The following is a 25,027-nucleotide window of genomic DNA, read 5'->3' on the forward strand; positions in this document are numbered from 1 at the left end:
ATCAATATAGAGAGCACTGCCATCTTAACAAATACAGTCTTGCAATCCATGAACACAGTATCTCTCTCCATTTATGCAGGTCTTCTCCGACTTCTCTCAGTAGTTCTACAGTTTTCAGTGTAAAGACCTATATACATATATATTGTTGAGTTTATTCATGAGTATTCAGAGTTTTAATGATATTGAAAATATCTTTTAAACCTGAAACTTTTAATTGTTTATTGCTACTGTATAGAAATACAACTGATTTTGGTCTACTGACCTACCTTACATGCTGTGACTCTCTGTTAAACTCATTTACTCTAGTAGGTTGTTGTGTTTTTATAGACTCCTTAGAATTGTTTACATAAATGATCACATTGTTTGCAAAGAAAGTTTTACATTTTCCTTTCCAATCTTTCTATTTTTAATTTTTTAATTGTCTTACTGCACAGGCTGGGTCCTCTAGTTCTCTAATACAATGCTGAATACAAGTGGTTAGGGTGAATATTCTTTTTTTTTTTTTTTTGAGACAGGGTTTTGCTCTGTGGCCTAGGCTGGAGTATAGTGACATGATCACTGTCAGTGGAGGCTGACCACAGCCTCCGCTTCCCAGGCTCAGGTGATCCTCCCACCTCAGCTTCCCAAACAGTCGGGACCACAGGCATAAGCCAACATGCCTGGCTAATTTAAACAAATTATTTGTAGAGATGGGGGTCTGCATATGTCGTCCAGGCTGGTCTTGAACTCCTGGGCTCAAACAATCCTCCTGTCTCAGCCTCTCAAATTGTTGGGAATACAGGCATGAGCCACCATGCCCAGCCATGGTGGATAGTCTTGCCTTATTTCCCATCTTAGGGAGTAAGCAGTCAATATTTTATCATAAGTGTGATTTAGTTGTAGGCTTTTCACAAAGGCCCTTTACCAAGTTCAAGAAGTTTCCTTCTATTCCTAGTTTAATGTAAATATTTATCATAAATGGCTCATAAATTTGTTCAAATAATTTTTCTGCATCTATTGAGATAATTTTATGATTTTCCTCCTTTATTCTGCTAATGTGATAAATTATATTGATTTTCAAATCAAGACCAACCTTGAAATCCTGGAATAAATGCCACTGGATCATGGTGTTAAGGAGTCATATGTCCACGTTCATGAGGGATACTGATTTATAGCTCTTTTGAGAACTTTTAATATCTTTGTCTGATTTTATATCAATTATACTGGCCTCATGTATAAGTTGGGAAATGTTCCTCCTTATTTATTATTTGAGAAAAGAGTTTTAAATTGGTATTATTACTCATTAAATTTTAGAAGAATTATCTGTAAAGCAATCTGGACCTGGATTTTCTTTTACGGAATGTTTTTCAAATTCACTTTCTAAAAATAGATATAAGGCTATCCACATTTTCTATTTCTTCTAGTATCAATTTTAGCTATTCGTGTCTTTAAAAGAACTTTCCCACTTATCTAAGTTGTCAAATTCATTGGCATAAAATTGTTCATAATATTCCTTTCGTTTCCTTTTCCCCCACTTTCATACTTGATATTGGCAATGCGTATGTTCTGTCTTTTTTTTCTTGATCAGTCTAGCTAGTGATTTATCACTTTTATCAATCATTTCAAAGAATCAATTTTTGGTTTCATTAATTTCTCCATCACCTATTTTTTATTTCATTGAATTATTCTTTTAATTACTTCTATCTTTCTGTACACATCAGTTTAATTTGCTTGTTTTTCTACCTTTCTTAGATGCTTATATAATTAATTTTAAGTCTTTTTTTCTTTTTGAATGTAATCATTAAAAGCTATAAACTTCCCTTTAGGCAGTGACTGCTTCAGATACATCCCACACATTTTGGTATGCTTTATTTTCATTATCATTTAAAATCAGCTATATTATTTTTTAATATTCTAATTTTTTTACATATAGATTACTTAGAAGTATGTTACTTTATTTCAAAGTGCTTGGGGATTATCCAATCATCTTTTCTTTATTGATATATAATTTAATTCCCTTATAGCACAGGGCACACTATATATGATTTCAATCTTTTAAATTTGTTAAATATGGCCTAACATATCATATATTTTGGTGAATGCCCCATGTGCACTTGAAAATTATGTGTATTCTGCAGTTGTCAGATGTTCTACAAATGTCAAATAGGTCAAATTGGTAGTGTTTTTCAAGTCTTTATCTTTAGTGATTGTCAATTTCTGGGCAAGGAGTCTTGAAATTTCCAGCTACACTTGCATATTTACCATTCTGTGTTTAGTTTTGTTAGTTTTTGCTTCATGCATTTTGAAGCTCTGTTATTAGTTGTGTGCACATTAAGGATTGTTATATCTTCTTCATCATTTAACCTCCTTATCATTGTGAAACATCCCTCATTACATACTGTTCCTCGTCCTGAAGTCTAATTTGTCTGCTATTAGTATAGATACTCTAGCTTTTTTATGATTAGTATTTGCATGGTATATCATCTTACTTTCATCTTTTTATTTGTAACCTGTGTCTTTAGAGTTAATGTGCACTTTTTATAAACAGCATGCAATTGTCTCTTGCTTTTAATCAACCTAACAATCTCTGCCTTTCAATTGGAGCATTTAGTCCATTTCCACTTAATGTAATGACTTTGATATGTTTGAGTGGAAGGCTACCATCTTGCTTTTTGTTTTCAATTGGTTCCATCTGTTCTTTGTTCTGTTCTCTAATCCTACAATCTTTTGGATTGAAAACATTTTTTTTAGCATTCCGTTAACTTCCTCAATTGGCTGATTAGTTATTGCTATGGTTTGGATATGGCTTATTTGGCCCCACCAAGTCTCATGTTGAAAGTTGGTACCCAATGTTAGAGATGGGGCCTGGTGGGGGTGTTTGGGTCATGGAGGCAGATTCCTCATGTATGGCTTGGTGACATTCTCAAGGAAGTGAATGAGTTCTCACTCTTAGTTCTCATGAGAACTGGTTGATGAAAAGAGCCTGACAATGCCTCCTCTTTCTCTTTCTGTCTCTCTTATTTCAGCTCTCACTATCTGTGCACAGGCTAGCTCCCCTCCCCCTTCCACCATAAGTGGAAGCAGTCCGAGGCTCTTCCCAGATTCAGATGCCAGTGCCATACTTACTGTAGAAAAGTCTGATATTTTCCTCCAGTAGTACTTATCTCACAAGACTAGTTTGGTGCTTCCCATAGCCCATTATCAATAATTATTTACACATTTGCCTTTTCTGCCACATTATAATCTCCTCAAGAAGAAAGACCATGTTCCATTCACCTTTGGATTCAAATCATCTGGCACAGAACTTGGCCCACAGCAGGAACTCAATCAATATTTTTTAATTAAAATAAACTGGAAGTTCAGAGGTTTATGATGATACCATATTTACAAGTTAATAAACATGGATTCATGTCAACAGAAAATAGTAAAATAATAACAACATCAGCTAACAGACTGAGCACTTACTATGAGTATGGCACTGTTTTAAGTCATAACCTACTTAATCCTAACAACTGGTCTATTAAGCAAGTTCTATTATTGCACTATCTAACTGTTGAGGAAACTAAATCAGAGAGATCAACTGATTTGCTCAAGGGCCTATAGTCAGGAAGTGACAGAACCAGAATCTGAACCCATAGCATCTAGCTCCAGAGGCCACATGTTAATCCTAACAGCACTCTGCCAATTTAAGCATTTTGAAAATGGAGTGACCCAAAGCTAAAGCTAGGTAATCATCTGTTTTCCAGAATAAACTTATTTTGAATTAGTTGTGCCTACTTAACCATTCAGGACCAGCATAAGAAGGCATAAGACAGTTCTCCTTTCCCCAGATTTCTTCAATACCCATATTAGACTCAGTAAGTAGGGAAAGAAAAAAGATATTTAAAATATTCGGGCCAGGCACAGCGGCTCATACCTGTAATCCCAGCACTTTGGGAGGCTGAGGCAGGTGGATTATTTGAGGTCAGGAGTTCAAGACCAGCCTGCCTAACATGGTGAAACCCTGTCTCTCCTAAAAATACAAAAATTAGCCAGGTGTGATGGTGGCTGCCTATAGTCCCAGCTACTCAGGAGGCTGAGGCAGGAGAATTGTTTGAACCCGAGAGGTAGAGGTTGCAGTGAGCCGAGATCGTGCCACTGCACTCCAGCCTGGGTGACAGAGTGAGTGAGACTCCATTAAAAACAAAAAGAAGAAGAAAAAAAGAAGAAGAAGAAGAAGAAGAAGAAGGAGAAGGAGAAGGAGAAGGAGAGGGAGAAGGAGAAGAAGCAGAAGAAAAAATAATATTCACATAAATGAGATGAAAACATTAAAAATCTCTCAATCACGTACCATCAACATTACAATGAATTCTAGGTTAGAATGGTATCATTAAGAAACATTCTCTAATTGTATCTTGTACATATTTCTAAATGACCTTTTGTCTGAATAAATCTGCCTCCTCCATTCCCTTCTCAATCAATGACACTCAAGAAATTAAACACTACTAAAAACCTCAAACTTCCATTGGCTCTAGGGGAAAAACGATCTATGAGGGGAAGTTTTAAAAATATTATACCAGACTTCCAGTTTGTAATAAAAGCTATAAAATATTCCATCAGAGTTGTGGTTCAAGATGGAATAGCTCCTAAAGAGTAATTTTATCCATTTAAATGACAAACACTGGGTATCTTAATTCTAGAGGTTACTAAAAGACTCTGGCATTATAATTTATCATAGCACGTTGTTATATCTCCAATGAATGATTTATGCTGAATGATATCTCATAACTGAACTTCTTATTCAAATGGAATTAAACCTACTGTACATTAACACATACTTTGGTAATGAGACATTGATGTTCATCTGACACCAGCATCAACTAATTGAAATTACATTAAAGAACTAAGATTGATTCCAGTGAGTCTCAACTAAGTGGGTACTTCTACTATTTAATCTGATAGTTTTTAATTTTTAAAATTGTTCTTGCCATTGAAAACCCAAGTTAAAAGCATAAATTATTATAACTTAAATATTAAAGTGACTCTTCACAGCTAAAAATAACATGAAATATAAAAATTTTATTTGAAAGGAACATTTAAAGCCATTTGGGACAGAAAGTGGCCTATGTTAAACATTCATTTTGGTGTGGCTAGAAGAATATTACCTTTATTTGCAGCCTCTGGCTACCTAAAGGACTTAGCTAAAAAACCAAGGCAAAGTGGACCATTTGGCATTTGTCCTGTAAATCAAGGGTTGCCAATGAACACCTAGAAGGCCCAGGCAGAAAACCGAAATGAGTGACGCAAGAAGGGTCTGAGTCCACCAGCATATCTTATGAGTGAAGAGGATTCAATTTCACAGGAGAGCTTACACCTTCTTAGAAGTGTGTCATTACTACTTACCTCTCACCGAGTGCTTGTGTGCGAAAAGGCAAGTCAATGTTGAAAAATCTGACCTTTTTCAAGGAAGGTCTGAAATTAGGAATTTTACATGAAATTTCCTGATTTATAAATGCTAGCTGAAATGCTTTCAGAATGCTGTTTTGAGGTTTGCCAACAAAATATCTACTAGTTCCTAAGGGGTAGAAAGAAGTGAAGAATGCTTTGGCAAAAACATCAACACCAGGAAGGCCCCTAGAGATGGCATCTTGAATGGGTGAGATGCTCTCTGCCACCTTGCTGTTCTCTGGAGAAATTTCCCCTAAAACACAACTCAGCTTTAATTAAATAAGGACTCTTTGGGAATAGAGCATACTAGCAGCAGAAAGGAAAGACCCTCTGCTGCCAAGCACCTCTTGGATTGGGAGGAATGAGAGCAAGTTTTCAAACCAAATTTCTTAATATTTGAATATTCATGAGCATTTGTGGAATCACCAAGCACATTTAGAAAGCTTATATAATTTGGCCATGATAAAATCATTATTTTTTTTCTCCCATGTCAGGAGACACTTTAAGACTTGCCGATATGTTCAATAAACATTTATTGATCACTTACTATATGCCATGCACTGATAGGGACTGGAGATAATATGCTTGTAGTCTACTGGGAAAATAAGACATGCTTGTAGTCTACTGGGAAAAACAGACAAGTAAACAGATTGCTAAAGTGCAAGGTGGAGAGGTATTATGAGGGTTATGAAATTGTGAATGGCAATGATGAGCTATGCCCAAAATATCTAATCTGTAGAGGGGAAATCATAGTGCGCTTCCTGGAAGAAGTAGCATCTATAGATGAGACAGGACTTACAATCCATATCTAGAACTTACTCTGTGCCAGGCACTGTTCTAAGAGCTTTATGCTTATTAATTCATGTAAATCCCCACAACAACCTTAATGGTGTGTATATTTCATATTACCTGCATTTTATAGATGAGGAAAATGAAACAGAAACTTTGCACAGGACCACAAAACTAGTAAGTGTCAGAATCCAGATTCTATGTTCTTAACCCCTACATACTATTTATATGTTATATATGTAATAAAATATAGAGTAATTAGAACATATTACAAGTAATTATGACTTGATGATCTCACTGCATTGGCATATGGGCCTGAGGAGAACACCATGGAAATAAATGCCCTATCTGTTTCTTATTGTTTAGGTCTGCTTCAAATTTTTTCTAGATTTACCATATTTGGAAGGAAAGTTCTAGATATGCTATGACCATTTTGCTTTTTAAAATTTAGCATAACATGAGCTGAAGTCACCTAGGGTAGTCACTAATATGATTTCTTCATATCACTAATTTTTTAACAGCCATATTTAACTTTCTTGCCTACATCTGTTTTTTTATATTCTCTATTGAGCCACTTGTCTAGGGGTAGAAACATGAGGAAGACAGATGAATTGAAAAGGATTAGGAAACTTTGCTCCACAGTACCTATTATAGCTCCTTTCTTTATAAATACTAAATTGTTTATGTCCTTACATACCCTGCACTGTAAACACATAACACACATTCATCTGAAAAACTCATTTATCGAATATGAAAGACCTTTCAGTCAAGTTCACTTTCTATCTCATCAAGATACTTGTGTGGTTTACTTATAATAGAAAGATAATATTTTATTTTCAAATACTGGATTTTCATGAATGTACACTGTGTGTGGGTTACAGCCACATACATAATGCTCAGATTTTGATGAAATATCTAGACTTCAGAGGTAGTTAACTGACAAGGGTGACTGAACTCACAAAAGCAAGGTAGTGACAAATTTGATTTATTAACTACACACTGAATAGTGTATTTGTCTCACATGGGCTTTAACTCTTAGATTAACACTGAACTCTGAAGAATCTTACATGAATAAGGAAATCAATACCTAAACACAAAATGATGAACACAATTTTATTTGTAAGGCATTTCCCTAAATGTCTTAAATGGTTTAACTTCAATAACTGGAGTCTTCACATTTAATGTTCAAGCATTTATGGATATTTAATATTAAATGAATTTTTAAAACTTCTACTGCAAACAGAAACCATCCATTTATTCCATGATCCAGCTCATTTTTATTACAGGGCTGCCAATCTCCAAAGTTATGTTTAATTCCCATTTTTTACTTATGTCTACATGAACAGCAAGCCCAGCAGATCTGCCTACTGAAAGAAATGGTCAGTATGCATTCCATGCTGCCACTTTCCGTCCTCTTAGCTCATGGCCCTGTCTCTTTCCCGATATACCAGAACTTCTTATTACAGTTACTTATGATTGCCACGTTCCCTAAATACTTTCCAATCTCAACTATTCTCCCTTGTTGGAACCTCCTTGGTTCTCTTCAGCAACGCTAGATCACTGGGCTTGTCTGTATACCATGCAGCTACCCTTAATGCTGCTTGTTCTCTTCCAGGAGCACTACTCTCCCCTTCTTCAACTGGTTAATGCCTTTCTGTCTTTCAAGGCCAAGCTCAGGCACCCACTTTTTCAGGGGGCCTTCTCTGACAACTCTCCTTTTATTCTGTAGTTCATTCTGATTCTTGCTCTCACAGAATGTACCACATTGTATGGAAAAGGTCTGTTTACATACATGTCTTAGCTCATCTGACTATAAGTTTCTGATGTTGCTTCACATCCATTCCTCCGCTGCTCCCCTACCCTCATCCCCACAGTCCTCACTAACCCTAATCTGGATGATTGCAAATAACTTCCTCACTTCCAATTTCTACCCCCTCCAAATCACTGCAAATATTACCACCAGATTAATCTTCCCAAGGCACAGAACTGACTGTGTGGTCCTTCTCTAGCCCAAAAGCTTTAATGGCTTCCTTTTCTCTACCATAGTAGTTCCCAAAGAGTGGAATATGTACCATTTGTGAAATGATTTTAGACTGTATTTGGGTGTGGCATTAAATAACTCTGGATCCCGGAATAAAAATGTCCCTTTATCAGTTTTCCTTCAGTCCTAACTATGACAGGGAGAATGGCTGAATATGTATCTAATCCTTGATAAACTCTTTTTAACAAAGAGTAGCCCTCAGGACAGAGCCTTAAACAAGAAACAGTACCCAGTTAGACTTTAAAATATTGTTTTGTTTTTAGTATGCTTATTTTTATGTTGTATTTTGGGAAAATTACACTGGTTTTCCACTTGTAAAAGTGGTACAAAGTTTTCTTTTAAAATAAATTTAAGCCAAAAAAAAAAAAAAAAAAAAAAGGGAGACAGTTGATTTAAAGGAGAGAGAGTTGGTTTAAAGGAAAGTCTCAAGTGCATACTAGAATGGGTAGTACACAAAAAGGGTACTGAGAGTAGTATTGAAATGACTGAAGTTTGACAAAGACTTGTCAGAAAAATCAGGCCCTTCAGAAGTTACACAACGTACTTAAAATGTCTGAACCCACATCAGGCTCTTGTACTGTCAGACCAATGTTTCCTTAGAGCTCTTTTTCAATCTGGCAACCATGATTAATTGTTCGTTGTTCTCCGGAGGTTACCTCTTTCCAGCCTCCATGCTTCTGCCCATGCTGTTGCTTTTGCTGAAATGCTTGGCTTCCTATGTCTCCCTGTTGAAATCTTAAGAGTCCTCCAAAGTCCATTCTAAGTGCTATCTCCTTCAGAAAGCCTTCCCCCATCCCCAGTCAGATGGATTCCTTTCCCTTTCACAGTACCAATAGCAATTTCTATCTCCACTGTGCTTTGTATCACAGTTTTGGTGATTTTATAGATGTTCAAATAATTAAGTTATTCTACTTAGATGTTAAGCTCTTTCAAGAGAGGGGAAGAAAGGCCATGAATTGTATTTATTTTTTATACCACCATGGTACTTAACAAAGTACCTCACATGTGGAGTCAGTCCATAATTAATATTTGCTGAATTGAATTCAATATTTTAGGCAACATTCACGTGATACTTACAATTTTACGTTTGATCATGAAGAGTGGAATTTTTGCATGAAGAGGGGTGTAGGATAGTTCCTTATGGACCGTTGATAAATATAATCTTCTTTTGATGTTCCCTAAATCAGTAATTCTGAAAAAATAGAGGAGAGAAGACAGAAAGATTCCCATCAATTTAATAACCACTTCTTTGGATAATCATCAAAATGATATAATTTATCATATAGACCCTTTTCAACAGGAAGATCAAACATAGAATTTAACAATTGCCTTTTTCTTTCAAGAAGTAATAAAATTTCTTTCTTAAATTCAAAGTGCTCAGAAGCCTGAATGTATAAATTCACTTAATATGCTAATTTATTTCAGTACTCTACACTAGATTTCCACAGTCCTTCAGCCTACGAAAAAATTCAATTTGGATGAACTGAGAAACTGCTAGCCTTTAATAACCATACTTGTTCCAGCCCCTTAAGCTTGTATTATCTTGGGACATACTGTCACCTACTAAATAGGAAAACATTATGGATTTCTTTCCCTAAAAATGCATCTGTCATTTTATATAGGCTCTTAGTCTGCTTAGAGACAGACACAAAACACTGGCTGTCGGTTTCACTTCCTAAGCACATATCTTCCAACCAGAATTATAATACACAACTTTATCGCTCACTATTCAGGTCAACCCACAGTGATACCAAGGACACTGAATTTGAACATCTTTAATAGATTTAGACCACAGCCATGATCACAAAGATTAGGTTTGCTTCAAATTGATAGAGGTTCATTTTTATGTTCTGTTTCCTTTAGGTCTGAGAGGTAATACAGCATGCTTAAAATCTCCAAACCTGTCTCAGGCTGCTATATTATAGAATTGATGCTTCTTTAAACACTGTCTTTTTATTTGAGAATGATTTTTCCCCATTATTAGGGAAAAACTTTGTTTAGACACATTACACTGCTAATTTTCTATATTTAGTAATCCCCCAAGAAGACATTTCATTCAAATGCACTGTTGTCAATATTTATAGTGTAATTAACTGTTTTTAAAATCGACGTTGTCTTTTCTACAGCACTTTCATTCCCCCTCCTTCCCACTTTTCTAATCTCGGTATTGCTTCTCTCTAAAACACTCTACATATTTTTCAGTGAAAAAACCTATCATTAAACAATGTTAAGATTAAATACAGTAAAAATTAGTGAGATGATTTCAGAGCATGCTCTAGACCTAAAAATTCCATCCTACTTGCACTAAATGATATCATAAATTCATTTAAAATGCAAAGTCTTTCAATCCATAGTCAGAGCTATGGTTTAAAATGAAGAAGTATTAACACTATGGCAGTATTATACCCTGATATATATACATATATGTAAACATGGTATCACATTTACCCTAAGGCGGTGTCTTCAAAGTGGGATGAACACATGGGGAGGAGGAGTGATACGCAACAATCCACAGAAGTGCAGGAAGAAAACATTAGAACTTTCACCTCATCCTCTTAAAATGTTATTTTTGTGCATGTCTCATTATACAGCAGTATAGTAACATATTTACATATTTTCTGAAGAAGTGCCCCTATATAGCAGGTATGTACAAATAATTTACTAATGGGGTACAGGATCAAATATGTTTGGAAAATCATGTCCTCAGAGATGCTATTAGGTCTCTTCTGTAAGTTCTGATTAGGAAATAAAAGGAAAGACTACTGGGATTCTAGAAAGGAAAAGGTAACAAAAAGAGGGACTGCATTAACCAAAAATTCATCTATCACAGTTTTATTAAAGGGTTACTGTGCTTTCATGAATAAAACGACATTTTTTTTTCCTTTTTGAGATGGAGTCTCGCCCTTGTCACCCAGGCTGGAGTGCAATGGTGCGATCGTGGCTTACTGTAACCTTCACCTCCCAGGTTCAAGCAATTCTCCTGCCTGAGCCTCCTGAGTAGCTGGGATTACAGGTGCCTGACACCATGCCCAGCTAATTTTTGTATTTTTAGTAGAGACAGGGTTTCACTATGTTGGCCAACATGGTCTAGAACGACTGACCTCAGGTGATCGGCCGGCCTAGGCCTCCCAAAGTGCTGGGATTACAGGCATGAGCCACTGCGCCCAGCCAAACTACATATTTTTAATCTAAATAGTTAAGAGTCAAACTCCAAATGGAGGAATGATTGAGAATACTATCACTTCATATGGAACTACAGGAACATTCATTCATTCATTCATTCATACATTCAACAAAGACTGAGCCAGGAAAATTGCTGGGAGTACCTCAGGGAGACAGTGATGAAAAAGACAAGGTTCCTATCCTTCTGGAGCCTCTATTCTTGTGCAAAAGGCAGGTAAATTTTCATGAAATATAGTTTACCATTATTTATGCTAGTGCTTTCTGTGTCCTGAAGAATCCTTGCCCAGGCTAAAGTTGCACAAATACTTTCTTATGTTTCCTTCTACATCTTTATAGTTTGTTTTTACATTTAGTTCATCCCAAATTAGTTTCTGTGAGTTGTATGACATAGGGGTTGGAGTTCTTTTCTTTCTGTATGTTTATACAACTGTCCCAATACCATTTATTAAAGACTCTCCTTTTTTCACTGAAATGCCCTGGTACTTTGTTGAAAATCAGTTGACCATAAATATATGAGTGTGAGGTTGTATTTCTGGATTGTCTATTGATTCTTTTTTTTTCACTGATCCATTTGTCTATTCTTATACTAATAATACACTACCTTGATCACTGCAGATTTAGAGTAAGTCTTGAAACCAGGTAAAAAAAAACTCTTCAACTTTAGTTTTGCTTAAGATTTGTTTGGCTTTTGCTTTTTTATATGGATTTTAGAATCCATTTATCAATTTCTATTTAAAAAAAGGTGTTGAGAGTTTAACTTGGATTGTATTCAATCTACAGATCAATTTCAGGAGATTGATACTGATCATGTCTACTCACATGATATGTATCTCCAATTATTTAGGCTTTGCTTAATTTCTTTCTTAATGTTTTATATTTTTCATTTTAGAAGCCCTGCACATCTTTTGTTAAATTTATTCCTAAGTATTTTGTCTTCTGACACAGTTGAAAATGAATTTTAAAATTTCATTTCCCGGGGCCGGGTGCAGAGGCTCATGCCTGTAATCCAAGCACTTTGGGAGGCTGAGGGGTGGATCACGAGGTTGAGAGATTTAGATGATCCTGGTCAACATGGTGAAACCCCATCTCTACTAAAAATACAGAAATTAGCTGGGTGTGGTGGCACACGGCTATAATCCCAGCTACTTAGGAAGCTGAGGCAGAAGAATTGCTTGAAGCCAGGAGGTTGAGGTTGAAGTGAGCTGAGATTGTGCTACTGCACTCCAGCCTGGTGACAGAGCGAGACTCCATCTCAAAAAAAAAAAAAAAAAAAAAAAAAAAAAAAAAAAAAAAAATCATTTCCCAGTCATTTGGTTCTAGTATATAGACATTCAATTGATTTCTCTATATGGTACTTGTTTCCTCTGACCTTTGCTTAATTCACTCTTGAGTTCCAGTAGTTGTTTTGTAGATTCCTGAGGATTTTATACATAAACAATCATGTCCAGAGTGAATAAAGACTGTTTTACTTCTGCTTTTTCAACTTTATACCTTTCATTTCTTTTTCTTGCATTACTGCAATGGCTAGGGCCTTCAGTATATCTTAAATAGAAATCATGAGAATACAGGGAGAAAATCATAGGGAGAAAGTGTTCATTCTGATCTTATTAAGTATGATGTTAGATGTGGTTTACTTTCTCACACTGAGGATGTTCTCTTCCATTCTACTTTTTTAGACATTCTTTTTTCAATCATGAAAGGTTGTGAAATTTTGTTAAATGCCTTTTCTATACTGGTTGAAATGATCCTGTTGTTTTTCACCTTTATCCTGTCTATATATTTAATTATACTCATTGATCTTCAAACGTGAAATGAACTTTGTATTCTTGGAGTAAATTTCAATTGGGCTAGTATTTTGTTGAAGATTTTTATGCTGTGAAAGAAAAATAAAATGATATATGCCAGAAGATGGCTGAATAGGAACAGCTCCGGTCTGCAGCTCCCAGTGAGATAAATGCAGAAGGCAGGTGATTTCTGCATTTCCAACTGAGGTACCTGGCTGATTTCTCTGGGACTGGTTAGACAGTGGTTGCAGCCTGTGGAGGGTGAGCCAAAGCAGGGCGGGGCGTTGACTCACCCGGGAAATGCAAGGGGTCAGGGAACTCCCTCCCCTAGCCAAAGGAAGCTGTGAGGGACTGTGCCATGAGGAACAGTGCATCCTGGCCCAGATACTATGCTTTTCCCACGGTCTTTGCAACCTGCACACCAGGAGATTCCCTCAGGTGCCTACACCACCAGGGCCCTGGGTTTCAGGCCAAAAACAGGGCAGCTGTTTGGGCAGACATCAAGCTAACTGCAAGAGTCTTTTTTCATATCCCAGTGGCACCTGGAAAGCCGGCGAGACAGAACCCTTCACTCCCTGGAAAGGGGGCTAAAGCCAGCGAACCAAGTGGTCTAGTTCAGCAGATCCCACCCCCACGGAGGCCAGCAAGCTAAGATCCACTGATTTGAAATTCTCACTGAGAACACAGCAGTCTAAAGTCAACCTAGGACACTAGAGTTTGGTGGGGGAAGGGGCGTCTGCCATAACTAAGGCTCAAGTAGGCAGTCTTCCCCTCAAAGTATAAACAAAGCCCCCGGGAAGTTCGAACTGGGCAGAACGCAATGCAGCTCTGCAAAGCCGCTGTAGCCAGACTGCCTCTCTAGATTCCTTTTCTCTGGGCAGGGCATCTCTGAAAGAAAGGCAGCAGCTCCAGTCAGGCACTTATAGATAAAACTCCCATCTCCTTGGGACAGAGCACCTGGGGAAAGTGGTGGCTGTGGGTACAGCTTCAGCAGACTTAAACATTCCTGCCTGCCGGCTCTGAAGAGAGCAGCAGATCCCTCAGCACAGTTCTCGAGTTCTGCTAAGGGACAGACTGCCTCCTCAAGTGGGTCCCTGACCCCTGTGCCTCCTGACTGGGAGACACCTCCCAGCAGGGGTCGATAGACACCTCATACAGGAGAGCTCTGCCTGGCATCTGGTGGGTGCCCCTCTGGGATGAAGCTTCCAGAGGAAGGAACAGGCAACAATCTTTGCTGTTCTGCAGCCTCCACTGATGATACCCAGGGAAAGAGGATCTGGCATGGACCTTCAGAAAACTCCCGCAGACCTGCAGCAGAGGGGCCTGACTGTTAGAAAAAAAACTAACAAACAGAAAGGAATAGCATCAACATTAACAAAAAGGACATCCACACAAAAACCCCATCCAAAGGTCACCAACATCGAAGACCAAAGGTAGATAAATCCATGAAGATGAGGAAAAACCAGCACAAAAAGACTGAAAATTCCAAAAACCAGAACGCTTTTTCTCCTCCAAAGAATCACAACTCCTTGCCAGCAAGGAAACAAAACTGGACGGAGAATGAGTTTGAGGACTTGACAGAAGTAGGCTTCAGAAGATGGGTAATAACAAACTACTCCAAGCTAAAGGAGCATGTTCTAACCCAATGCAAGGTAGCTAAGAACCTTGAAAATAGTTAGAGGAATTGCTAACTAGAATAACGAATTTAGAAAAGAATATAAATGACGTGATGGAGCTGAAAAACACAGCACGAGAATGTTGTGAAGCATACACAAGTATCAATAGCCAAATCAATCAAGCGGAAGAAAGGATATAAGAAATTGAAGATCAACTTAATGAAATAAAGCTTGAAGACAAGATTAGAGAAAAAAGAATGAAAGAGAATGAACAAAGCCTCCAAGAAAGATAGAACTATGTGAAATGACTAAACCTACATTTGATTGGTGTACCTGAAAGTGATGGGGAGAATGGAATAAGTAGGAAAACATTCTTCAGGATATTATCCAGGAGAACTTCCCCAACCTAGCAAGACAGGCCAACATTCATATTCAGGAAATATAGAGACCACCTCGAGAAGAGCAACCCTAAGACACATAATCCTCAGATTCTCCAAGGTTGAAATGAAGGAAAAAATGTTAAGGGCAGCCAGAGGGAAAAGTTGGGTTACTCACAAAGGGAAACTCACCAGATTAACAGTGAATCTCTCTGCGAAAACTCTACAATTCAGAAGAGAGTGGGGGCCAATATTCAATATTCTTAAAGAAAAGAATTTTCAACCCAGAATTTCATACCCAGTCAAACCAAGCTTCATAAGTGAAGGAGAAATAAAATCCTTTACAGACAAGAAAATGCTGAGAGATTTTGTCACCACCAGGCCTGCCTTTCAAGGGCTCCTCAAGGAAGCACTAAATATGAAAAGGAAAAACTGGTACCAGCCACTGCAAAAACATACCAAATTGTAAAGACCATCAACAGTATGAAGAAACTGTATCAACTAATGCACAAAATAACCAGCTAGCATCATAATCGCAAGATCAAATTCACACATAACAATATTAACCTTAAATGTAAACAGGCTTAAATGCCCCAATTAAAAGACACAGACTAGAAAATTGGATAAAGAGTCAAGATCCATTGGTGTGCTGTATTCAGGAGAACCATCTTGCATGCAAAGACACACATAGGCTCAAAATAAAGGGATGGAGGAATATTTACCAAGCAAATGGAATTCAAAAACAGCAGGGGATGCAATCCTAGTCTATGGTAAAACAGACTTTAAACCAACAAAGATAAAAAAGACAAAGAAGGGTATTACATAATGGTAAAGGGATCAACACTACAAGAAGAGCTAACTATCTCTAATACATATTCACCCAACACAGGAGCACCCAGATTCATAAAGCAAGTTCTTAGAGACCTACAAAGAGACTTCAAGTCCCACACAATAATAGAGGGAGTTTTTAACACCCCCACTATCAATATTAGACACATCAGTGAGACAAAAAATTAACAAGGATATTCAGGACTTGAACTCAGCTTTGGACCAAGCAGATCTAATAGACATCTACAGAACTCTCCATCCCAAATCAACAGAATATACATTCTTCTCAGCACCACATTGCACTTATTCCAAAATTGACCACATAATTGGAAGTAAAACACTTCTCAGCAAATGCAAAAGAACAGAAATCATAACAGTCTCTCAGACCATAGTGCAATCAAATTAGAACTAGGGATTAAGAAACTCACAACTACATGGGAACTGAACAACCTGCTCCTGAATGACTACTGTAAATAATGAAATTAAGGAAGAAATAAACAAGTTCTTTGACACCAATGAGAACAAAGACACAATGTAGCAGAATCTCTGGGACACTGCTAAAGCAGAGTTTAGAGGGAAATTTATAGCACTAAATGCCCATAGGAGAAAGTGGGAAAGATCTAAAATCGACATTCTAACATCACAATTAAAAGAGCTAGAGAAGCAAGAGCAAACAAATTCAAAAGCTAGCAGAAGACAAGAAATAACTAAGATCAGAGCAGAACTGAAGGAGATAGAGACACAAAAAACTCTTAAAAAAAATCAATGAATCCAGGAGCTGGTTATTTTTAAAAGATCAACAAAATAGATAGACCACTAGCCAGACTAATAAAGAAGAAAAGAGAGAAGAATCAAATAGGCACAATAAGAAATGATAAAGGGGATATCACCACTGATCCCACAGAGATGCAAACTAACATCAGAGAATAATATAAATGTCTCTTTGCAAATAAACTAGAAAATCTAGAAGAAACGGATACATTCCTGGACACATACACCCTCCCAACACTAAACCAGGAAGAAGTCGAATCCTTGAATAGACCAATAGCAAGTTATGAAATTGAGGCACTAGTTAATATCCTACCAACCAAAAAAAGCCCAGAACCAGGTGAATTCACAGTCAAATTCTACCAGAGGTACAAAGAGGAGTTGGTATCATTCCTTCTGAATTATTCCAAACAACAGAAAAGGAGGGACTCCTCCCTAACCAATTTTATGAGGCCAGCATCATCTTGAGACCAAAACCTGGCAGAGACACAACAAAAAGAGAAAATTTCAGACCAATATCCCTGATGAACATTGATGTGAAAATCCTCAATAAAATACTGGCAAACCAAATCCAGCAGCACATAAAAAGCTTCTCTACCACGGTCAAGTTGGCTTCATCCTTGGGATGCAAGGCTGGTTCAACATATGTAAATCAATAAATATAATCCATCACATAAACAGAACCAATGACAAAAACCACATGATTATCTCAATAGATGCAGAAAAGGCCTTTGATGAAATTCAGCACCCTTTCATGTTAAAAATTCTCAATAAACTAGGTATCAATGGAACATATCTCAAAATAAGAGCTATTTATGACAAACCCACAGCCAGTACCATACTGAATGGGAAAAAACTGGCAGCATCCCCTTTGAAAACTGGCACAAGCCAAGGATGCCCTCTCTCACCCTTCCTATTCAACAGAGTATTGGAATTTCTGGCCAGGGCAATCAGGTAAGAGAAAGAAATAAGAATATTCAAATAGGGAGAGAGGAAGTCGAATTGTCTCTGTTTGCAGATGACATGATTGTATATTTAGAAAACCCGTAATCTCAGCCCAAAATCTCCTTAAGCTGATAAGCAACTTTAGCAAAGTTCTCAGGATACAAAATCAATGTGCAAAATTCATAAGCACTCCTATACATCAATAATAGAGAAACAGAGAGCCAAATCATGAGTGGACTCCCATTCACAATTTCTACAAAGATAATAAAATACCTACGAATCCAACTTACAAGGGATGTGAAGGACCTCTTCAAGGAGAACTACAAACCACTGCTCAAGCAAACAAGAGAGGACACAAACAAATGGAAAAACATTTCATGCTCATAGATAGGCAGAATCAATATCGGGAAAATAGTCATATTGCCCAAAGTAACTTATAGGTTCAATGCTATTCCCATCAAGGTACCATTGCCTTTCTTCACAGAATTAAAATAAACTACTTTAAATTTCACATGGAACCAAAAAGAGCCCATATAGCCATGACAATCCTAAGCAAAAAGAATAAAGCTGGAGGCATCATGCTACCTGACTTCAAATTATACTACAAGGCTACAGTAACCAAAACAGCATGGTACTGGTACCAAAACAGATACATAGACCAATGGAACAGAACGGAGGCCTCAGAAATAACGCCACACATCTACAACCATCTGATCTTTGACACATCTGACAAAAACAAGCAATGAGGAAAGGATTCCCTATTTAATAAATCAAGTTGGAAAAACCGGCTAGCCATATGCAGAAAACTGAAACTGGACCCCTTCCTTACACCTTATACAAAAATTAACTAAAAATCCAAGGCGTAAATATAAAACCTAAAACCATACAAACTCTAGAAGAAAACCTAGGCAATACCATTCAGGACATAGTCATGGGCAAAGACTTCACGATTAAAACACCAAAAGCAATGGCAGCAAAAGCCAAAATTGACAAATGGGATCTAATTAAACTAAAGAGCTTCTGCACAGCAAAAGAAACTATCATCAGTGAACAGGCAACCTACAGAATGGGAGAAAAATTTTGCAATCTATCCATCTGACAAAGGGCTAATATCCAGAATCTACAAGGAACTTAAACAAATTTGCAAGAAAAAAAAACCCCCATCAAAAAGTGGGCAAAGGATATGAATGGACACTTCTCAAAAGAAGACATTTATGCAGCCAACAAACATATAAAAAAAGCTCATCATCACTGGTCACTAGAGAAATGCAGATCAAAACCACAATGCCATACCATCTCACGCCAGCCAGAATGGTGGTCATTAAAAACTCGGGAAACAACAGATGCTGGAGAGGATGTGGAGAAATAGGAACACTTTTACACTGCTGGTGGGAGTGTAAATTAGTTCAACTGTTGTGGAAGACAGTGTGGTGATTTCTCAAGAATCGGGAACCAGAAATACCATTTGACTCAGCAATCCCATTACTGGGCACATACCCAAAGAACTATACATCATTCTAGTATAAAGACACATGCACATGTACATTTATTGCAGCACTATTCACAATAGCAAAGACTTGGAATCAACCCAAATGTCCATCAATGATAGACTGGATAAAGAAAATGTGGCACATATATACCATGGAATACTATGCAGCTATAAAAAAGGATGAGTCCATGTCCTTTGCAGGGACATGGATGAAGCTGGAAACCATCATTCTCAGCAAACTAACACAGGAACAGAAAACCACTGCTTATTCTCACTCATAAGTGGGAGCTGAACAATACACATGCACACAGGGGGAACACCACACACCGGGGCCTATCAGGGGCTGGAGGGCTAGAGGAGCGATAGCATTAGGAGAAATACCTAATGTAGATGATGGGTTGTTGGGTGCAGCAAACCACCATGGCATGTGTATACCTACGTAACAAACCTGCATGTTCTGTACATGTATCCCAGATCTTAAAGCATAATAAAAAAATGTAATAAGACTTACTGTATGATCTGTCATATGACTGATGAATAGTCTATATGCACTTGAATTTCTTTGATCTTTATTCCATGTTGATGCTAATGTTTTTTAAGCTTTAAAACATCAAAAAAAATTTCCCTTAAGCCTACTCAATATTAATCTACTCATCTACTGATCTTTATAATATTCATTAATATTCCTGGGTAACTCTGGAACTCGGATCACAGTCCATTATTCTGGGTGACTCTAAATATTCACACAGACAGTAAGATTTCATCTAAACTTAAACCTCCTCCACTATGACAACCAATACCTTGATTCCACTTTAGCACCTTACACGAATAGTTCTACTTTGTGGTACATCATTGCTAGGGATTACTTGACTTCAAGGTCTCCTACTTAAATTTTCCTCCTGATTAATTAATTCATTCAGCTAATAATCAATGCCTTAGTAATACAATATAAGACACTGGAGATACGGAAGTGGCTAAGATGTGAAAATCATAGCGCAGTGTAGCAGAAAAAGTAACTATTCTTAAATAGTTGTCGCTAACACTTTTATTCATTTTCCATTTTACAGATGAGAAAATAAGCCTCTAGAAATTACTACCCCATGGATATACAGTTAGTAAGCAGCAGAGGCAAGTGTTACCATTCTGTCTTTGAACTTAAAATCCACTGCCATTTCTGCCATGCAACACTATGCCGACTACTATTCCAGGCTGAAGCATTTTCATTTGTTTGCTGTTTACCAAGAGACTAGTATAGACATTGTGCTAGGTACTATGGATACAGCAGTACCAAGAATTCCCTGGTTTTTGTTCTTATAGAGTTTACAGTATGGTGAGAACCACAGAACCATATTATACTCTTAAGATAATACTTGTCTCTCTCCTGAAAACCACTTTCCCTTTTCCCTCTCGCACACTCCTTTAGAACCTCCTTCCTACTTTGTTCTAGATCCAGTCTTCCAATAGGTTACAAATTTACACCTCTACCCATGATCCTGTGTCAGGCCTTCCAGAAGGATGATCTCCAAGCTAGCAAGAATGGAATGTAAACTACTGAAATGTGTTTATTCATGTAAATAAAAAAATATATCAAGTATCAGAAGGATTTGTTGACTTAGCATATAATCAGAATGACTGACTTAGACTTCAGTGTAAGATGCATATATTTTCCAAAAATATCATTATTAAATATCAATTATTGAACATTCTCTATATGCCAACAATGTGTTAAGCACTCTATATACTTTACCACATTTAATCCTCCCATAAACCCTACAAGATATCTACTATTATTATCATCTATTTTACAGATGAGGAATCTAAAGCTTAGTTAATAAGGCTAGGTAACTCTCCCCAAACCACATATTCAGTGGAGTACAGATTTAAACTCAGATCTACTTAATCCCAGTATCCACCTTCTGAACTACATGCTTGCTTTCTTTGTGGGGCAGGTGATCCCTATAAACACATCCATAGTAGAATGATCTTTGCTCCTGAGAACAAAATATTTAATATTTAATGGCTAAGATGCTTACCATACATTGTGTTTGAATGTACATAGTTCACGTTTACCTTTTGTGTGTATGTGTGTATGAGATTATCTTCTTTCCGTCTACAAATCCTTCCTTTTGATAGGTTAAAAAAAAAGCTCTGATCCAACGGTTATTATCTTACAATTAAAATTTTGGAGGCTAATCTTATTTTCCTAATTCCCAGGCTCTTGGGGGTAACCTCATACCTCACAATAGGCCTCACATACTTACTTCAAATACTCTCAGTTACTAGCGAGGACTCCTGAGAATCATGAGCATCTGAACTTCACCAATCCAATTAGCTGCCACATCCTGTCAAAGTCACTTTCTTTTTTCTGAGACAGAGTCTTGCTCTGTCACCAAGCTGGAGTCCAGTGGTGTGATCTCGGCTCACTACAATCTCCACTTCCCTGGTTCAAGCGATTCTCCTGCCTCAGCCTCCTGAGTAGTTGGGACTACAGGATAAGGGTCAGAATTTGGACCCTTTTAAGGTCCATACCCACACCACCATACCCAGCTAATTTTTATATTTTTAGTAGAGATGAGGTTTCACCATGTTGGCCAGGATGGTCTCGATTTCCTGACCTTGTGATCTGCCCGCCTCGGCCTCCCAAAGTGTTGGGATTACAGGCGTGAGCCACTGCGACCAGCCCAAAGTCACTTTCCTAGTGGTTTCGTACCTATTCTTTCCTTTGGTTTCTTACAGTTACAAAGTTCAGGTCATATGTGGATTGAAATGGCCTCTTCTACTGGTTTCCCAATTGCCCCCAATTTTTTTTTTTTTTTTTTTTTTTTTTGAGATGGAGTCTCACTCTGTCACCCAGGCTGGAGTGCAGTGATGCGATCTCGGCTCACTGCAACCTTTGCCTCCCAGGTTCAAGCGATTCTCGTGTCTCAGCCTCCTAAGTAGCTGGGACTACATGCGCACGCCACCACACCTGGCTAATTTTTTGTATTTTTAGTAGAGACAGGTTTCACCATGTTGGCCAGGCTGGTCTTGAACTCCTGACCTCAGGTGATCCACCCGCCGTGGCCTCCCAAAGTGCTGGGATTACAGGTGTGGGCCACCCCACCCAGCCCCCAGTGTTTTATCTCTCAGTCCATTATTCATGTGGACCAGCCATGAGACCGAATGTCACCCCTAAGCTTCAATTTCTTTTTTGGCATCTTATAGTCTATGGAATAAAGTTCAAGTTTCTTATCTTGTTTGTTATTCAGGGACCTCCAAATTCTGACCCTTATCCACTACCCCAGTATTCCCTTCCACCACATTCCTCTATGCACCCTCTGCTCCTGTCAAACCCCATGAAGAAAAATGTGCAGGACTGAAACCAGGGGGTTATCACCCGAGACTCCAGGAGAGAACATCAGAATTGGTACAAGAGGAAGAGAGGAAATGCAGAAGAAAGCCAAGATTGGTTGCTGGGAGTTTTAATATGAGATATCAAGAAGACCTCAGCAGGGGAGAAATCAAGGATATAGTTATAAATAGTTAGAAGAGGATGGGACATGGAAGAGCAACATCTAAATCCTTACCACTTGACAGAACCTGCATACCATTTTACCAGTGTTATCTCATTTATTCCTCCCAACAAGTCTTTGAAATAGGAATCAATATTTACATTTTATCAATGTAGTGAGAGGCTCAGAGACATTAAGCAACTTGTTCAAGGTCTCATAGACAGTAAGTAGCAGAGCCAGGAGACCCACTAAAGCCTAAAATGATGAGGCAAGAGCAATAATGGTAAATTATTTACAAGTCTATCTGACAATTTCAAGGTTGGTAGTTACCTGGCTCAGTGTTTTTAAAAGGTTGCATGCTTCCTCTGGGAAGGAAAGAGAGAGCAGCAGGCCTGCAACCATTTACTTTACTTTACTAAAGGGCATTCCAGAAAAGAAAGATATAAGACCAGCCAAAACTCCCTGTAAACATGAGTGACTCCCTGGCAAATGCACTAATGGTATTAGGGGAAAAGTTCTTAATGGAATGTTTTTTGCAGGATATACCTGATACATCTAGGACTGCTTGTAGTCAACAAACCTGGAATCCATGGGCTTATGCGGGCATAGCTCCCCTGAAAAATGCCACATAAGCTACAAATATATGAAGTAGCCAAAATAAGCTCTCTTTGGGCTGGTAGCTCTCCCTCAGGTATTGCTTGGAGAACTTACTCATTAAATCTGGGCCAAGTGCATTTAGAAAGGACTGGATCTCCTTCTGCTTCATGTGTACTTCATGACTTGTATCCTTGAGAATATTTATAAAATTCAATACTGACTAAGGTCTCCAATTCTTGTGAGTTTGCTGGCCAGTGCAATCCTTAGAGCTATTTCATATACCTGGTTGTGTTGTGCAGCGTTTTTAGGAAGCAAATCTCCAAAAGTAGAATTTAAAATATGGTGCAAGTAGTCTTTTCAGAGGTGATCTCATGAAGCAGGAGTCAGGGAGCAGGGAGAATAGGACAACAAAGGAGGAAAAATCAATTTAAGAATGCATTATCAGTGACACCACTACAGGTCACAGGGGCTCCATTCCACCGGGACTTCTGAAGACATGTACAGAACAGCCTACAGAATGGACCACCTGAAGGGTGGGAGGTGGGAGCACATATTCACTGACTCCCAATCCCCAAGGGTTATGGGTTGCCTTTAGGGGCCTTAACTCCCCAGTATTTCCAAGTTGTGCTAGTCCATGGGTGAAGTGGGCCTCCACAGCATCAAAGGAGGCCCTAGGGTACACTTGCACAAACTTGCACAAACTGTCCAGTGCAGCTGATAGCAGAGGTGGGTCCAGAGGACATGATATGGGACACTGGGGTGGACTGCCACAATGACAATACCAGTATGCTTACTGTTACTTAAATGTATGACATTCTTTTTTATTTTCATGCCTTTGCTTATGCATTTCCCTTGGAAAGCCCCTTCTCTCTTTATTATGCCAACTGAAATAATATTCATCTATCATAGCTTGAGTTGAAATGCCACCTCTTCCCTGAAAACTTCTTTGATCTCCAGATTTTAATCACATTTTTTATTGACTTGCTACAGCATGTTTTTTAACCTCTATTACTGAATTTTTTTCATCCCCCTTTGTGGTTTAGGTCTGTGACTATAGTCCACTTTATGAGCCATAAACTGATGCAAATATGCACATCTTTTCCTTTGTTTTAATGGTTAAATAACATGTAGTCCCATATATTCCAGTTTTACCACTTGGGTAGTAATGCTGTAATTGAGTTTAAAAGGGTTACTAGAATTTGGTGTTCCAAAGCTCACTCTAGAGTTTAAGTAAGTTCCTCATGTTAACTTTCACAAAAAAGTCTGAGTGCCCCAAAATGCTGGGCAATTTGCAAAGTTCCTAGTGTGCACATTATAAAACATGATGGTGGGGTGGCAGGTAGGGTAGGGATGGAATTTCTGGAAATTTGGGAGGAAAACCATTTATTAAAAATTCATCATCAGTATTGAGTTCATTGTAGTTTTCAAGTAGTGCTATTCTTAGTTTTCAGTGATATGTTATTACAGTAGACCCCCTCATCTGTGGTTTCATGTTTCAGTGGTTTCAGTTACCCAGGATCCAAAAATATTAAGTGGAAAATACCAGAAATAAATAATTCATAAGTTTTAAATTGCATGCTGCTCTGAGTAGTGTGATAAAATTTCTCGTCATCCTACTCCATCCCACCCTGGATGTGAATTCTCCCTTTTTCCAGTCTCCATGCTGTAGATGCCACCCACTGGTTAGTCATTTAGTAGCTGTCTCGTTGATCA

The 25,027-nt window shown here is 37.9% G+C and overlaps 1 protein-coding gene and 1 long non-coding RNA gene across 4 annotated transcripts in view; one reads left to right on the plus strand and one right to left on the minus strand.

Annotated features, from left to right (window-relative positions):
- The window catches only part of C1H3orf67 (chromosome 1 C3orf67 homolog), a 317,333-nt gene that overhangs the window by 175,804 nt on the left and 116,502 nt on the right, over positions 1 to 25,027 (minus strand). For all 3 annotated transcript variants that reach the window (XM_030927040.1, XM_030927037.1, XM_030927031.1), the window contains exon 5: positions 9,314 to 9,428. In XM_030927040.1, the coding sequence (XP_030782900.1) occupies positions 9,314 to 9,428 (115 nt within the window). The remainder of the gene's footprint in view (positions 1 to 9,313; positions 9,429 to 25,027) is intronic.
- The window catches only part of LOC115896436, a 223,519-nt gene that overhangs the window by 112,831 nt on the left and 85,661 nt on the right, over positions 1 to 25,027 (plus strand). The gene's annotated exons all lie outside the window — the stretch shown is intronic.

The sequence above is a fragment of the Rhinopithecus roxellana genome, chromosome 1 (assembly GCF_007565055.1).
Source record: "Rhinopithecus roxellana isolate Shanxi Qingling chromosome 1, ASM756505v1, whole genome shotgun sequence".
NCBI lineage: Eukaryota > Metazoa > Chordata > Mammalia > Primates > Cercopithecidae > Rhinopithecus > Rhinopithecus roxellana.